A 3,343-nucleotide genomic window follows, 5' to 3' on the forward strand; every position below is an offset into this window, starting at 1 on the left:
GTAAATAAACAAAAGTGCTGGAGAATCTCAGCAGGTCCCATAACATCCATAGGAGGCAAAGATATATAATTAATATTTCAGACCCGAACTCCTCATCAAGGTATGAGTATATAAAAAAAAACAGGCAGGCAGGTGCTTGAATGTAAAGGTAGGGGGAGAAGCACAGATGAGAGGTCATAGGTTGACATGGATAGGAAGGCAGGAGAGAAAGGCAGAGGAATGATCAAAGGAGAGTGTAACTCTGTGAATGTGGAACTGGAAGAAAGGAAACCGAGGGATGAGGGGTGGGAGGCCCAACGGAAATTGGAGAACTTGTTGGAGGGTGCTCAGACAGGACATGAGGTGCTGTTCCGACAGGTTGGGGTGTATGATGCTGAGTCATGGAAGTCATTGGGAGCTGAGCTTCCAAGGATCCATGGTGTATTGGAAGGAGAGGTAGAGGGGGTGGAGTGACTCTGCTGGTAAGCAACAGTATTAAATCATTGGAAAGAATGGATCAGAAGAGAGAGTCCTTATGGATTGTGTTAGGAAATGGTAAAGGTAAAAGGACACTCATGGCAGTTATACACATGCCCTCAAACAGCAGTTGGAATGTGGATTACAAAATACAACTGGAAATAGATAAGGCATGTCAGAAAGGCAGCGTTATGATAATTGAGGGATTTTAACATGAAAGTAGATTGGGAAAGGCATATAGGTATGGGACCTCAGGAGAGTTTGTGGAATGCCTATGGGATGGCTTTTTGGAGCAGCTTGTTGCTGAGTCCAGCAATGGGTGTTCTGGATTGGGTGTTTATTGAAGCAGAGATTATTGGAGAGCTTAAGGTAAAGGAAACCTTAGGAGAAAGAGATCATAATATGATTGAATTCACTATGAAAATTGAAAAGGATATTTTGGTGGAGTATGACAGAGGAACTGGGGAAAGTCTATTGGAGGGGAGAAAAACACACAAATGGGGAAGACAGCAGATTGGAGAGCAAACACAGGTTTCTTTGTAAAAGCAAATTTGTGTAAAGCAGGGTATATTTGTATTTGAATAATATCTCTGCTATTTCCCTATCACCACAATGAATTTCAGCTTTCTCCAGCTGCAAGTGATCCAAATTATTTCTCTGCTAATTTCTTCACATCTATTTATCTGTAGACATTTTTTTTGGTTTCTCGGCAGACGGTTCGGGTTTCTCGGCAGACGGTTCGGGTTTCTCGGCAGACGGTTCGGGTTTCTCGGCAGACGGTTCGGGTTTCTCGGCAGACGGTTCGGGTTTCTCGGCAGACGGTTCGGGTTTCTCGGCAGACGGTTCGGGTTTCTCGGCAGACGGTTCGGGTTTCTCGGCAGACGGTTCGGGTTTCTCGGCAGACGGTTCGGGTTTCTCGGCAGACGGTTCGGGTTTCTCGGCAGACGGTTCGGGTTTCTCGGCAGACGGTTCGGGTTTCTCGGCAGACGGTTCGGGTTTCTCGGCAGACGGTTCGGGTTTCTCGGCAGACGGTTCGGGTTTCTCGGCAGACGGTTCGGGTTTCTCGGCAGACGGTTCGGGTTTCTCGGCAGACGGTTCGGGTTTCTCGGCAGACGGTTCGGGTTTCTCGGCAGACGGTTCGGGTTTCTCGGCAGACGGTTCGGGTTTCTCGGCAGACGGTTCGGGTTTCTCGGCAGACGGTTCGGGTTTCTCGGCAGACGGTTCGGGTTTCTCGGCAGACGGTTCGGGTTTCTCGGCAGACGGTTCGGGTTTCTCGGCAGACGGTTCGGGTTTCTCGGCAGACGGTTCGGGTTTCTCGGCAGACGGTTCGGGTTTCTCGGCAGACGGTTCGGGTTTCTCGGCAGACGGTTCGGGTTTCTCGGCAGACGGTTCGGGTTTCTCGGCAGACGGTTCGGGTTTCTCGGCAGACGGTTCGGGTTTCTCGGCAGACGGTTCGGGTTTCTCGGCAGACGGTTCGGGTTTCTCGGCAGACGGTTCGGGTTTCTCGGCAGACGGTTCGGGTTTCTCGGCAGACGGTTCGGGTTTCTCGGCAGACGGTTCGGGTTTCTCGGCAGACGGTTCGGGTTTCTCGGCAGACGGTTCGGGTTTCTCGGCAGACGGTTCGGGTTTCTCGGCAGACGGTTCGGGTTTCTCGGCAGACGGTTCGGGTTTCTCGGCAGACGGTTCGGGTTTCTCGGCAGACGGTTCGGGTTTCTCGGCAGACGGTTCGGGTTTCTCGGCAGACGGTTCGGGTTTCTCGGCAGACGGTTCGGGTTTCTCGGCAGACGGTTCGGGTTTCTCGGCAGACGGTTCGGGTTTCTCGGCAGACGGTTCGGGTTTCTCGGCAGACGGTTCGGGTTTCTCGGCAGACGGTTCGGGTTTCTCGGCAGACGGTTCGGGTTTCTCGGCAGACGGTTCGGGTTTCTCGGCAGACGGTTCGGGTTTCTCGGCAGACGGTTCGGGTTTCTCGGCAGACGGTTCGGGTTTCTCGGCAGACGGTTCGGGTTTCTCGGCAGACGGTTCGGGTTTCTCGGCAGACGGTTCGGGTTTCTCGGCAGACGGTTCGGGTTTCTCGGCAGACGGTTCGGGTTTCTCGGCAGACGGTTCGGGTTTCTCGGCAGACGGTTCGGGTTTCTCGGCAGACGGTTCGGGTTTCTCGGCAGACGGTTCGGGTTTCTCGGCAGACGGTTCGGGTTTCTCGGCAGACGGTTCGGGTTTCTCGGCAGACGGTTCGGGTTTCTCGGCAGACGGTTCGGGTTTCTCGGCAGACGGTTCGGGTTTCTCGGCAGACGGTTCGGGTTTCTCGGCAGACGGTTCGGGTTTCTCGGCAGACGGTTCGGGTTTCTCGGCAGACGGTTCGGGTTTCTCGGCAGACGGTTCGGGTTTCTCGGCAGACGGTTCGGGTTTCTCGGCAGACGGTTCGGGTTTCTCGGCAGACGGTTCGGGTTTCTCGGCAGACGGTTCGGGTTTCTCGGCAGACGGTTCGGGTTTCTCGGCAGACGGTTCGGGTTTCTCGGCAGACGGTTCGGGTTTCTCGGCAGACGGTTCGGGTTTCTCGGCAGACGGTTCGGGTTTCTCGGCAGACGGTTCGGGTTTCTCGGCAGACGGTTCGGGTTTCTCGGCAGACGGTTCGGGTGGCATCTCTGCGTTCACTTTGTGGTGGAGGCAACTTCATTGCCTCCCCCACTCAGCCCTCATCATCTAATCATCAGAGGGATGGAGGTTGACAGGAATTGTAATGAGGAGAGTGTAGGAGGGATTAAACAGACCAGTGGGGGGGAGGGGATTGGTGACTGAGGGATGAATGACGGTGAAAGAGGTGGAAAGTGGAGACATGTAGTTGATTGGCAGGTGCTGGAGGGGAGGGGGCAGGAAGAAAGAGAAGTGA

General features: G+C 54.2%; 1 protein-coding gene across 1 annotated transcript; it reads right to left on the minus strand.

Annotated features, from left to right (window-relative positions):
- Nucleotides 1–1,131: 1,131 nt before the first annotated feature.
- LOC138743518 (serine/arginine repetitive matrix protein 1-like) lies at nucleotides 1,132–3,096 on the minus strand. The gene has a single exon (XM_069899012.1). The coding sequence runs from the start codon at nucleotides 3,094–3,096 to the stop codon at nucleotides 1,132–1,134; it is 1,965 nt and encodes a 654-aa protein (XP_069755113.1).
- Between the last annotated feature and the right edge of the window lie 247 nt (nucleotides 3,097–3,343).

The sequence above is a fragment of the Narcine bancroftii genome, chromosome 9 (assembly GCF_036971445.1).
Source record: "Narcine bancroftii isolate sNarBan1 chromosome 9, sNarBan1.hap1, whole genome shotgun sequence".
In the NCBI taxonomy this organism is placed as follows: domain Eukaryota; kingdom Metazoa; phylum Chordata; class Chondrichthyes; order Torpediniformes; family Narcinidae; genus Narcine; species Narcine bancroftii.

Bases quoted from the DNA above. Each gene is read 5' to 3' on its own strand.
- LOC138743518 (XM_069899012.1), bottom strand. From the start codon at position 3,096: ATGCCACCCGAACCGTCTGCCGAGAAACCCGAACCGTCTGCCGAGAAA.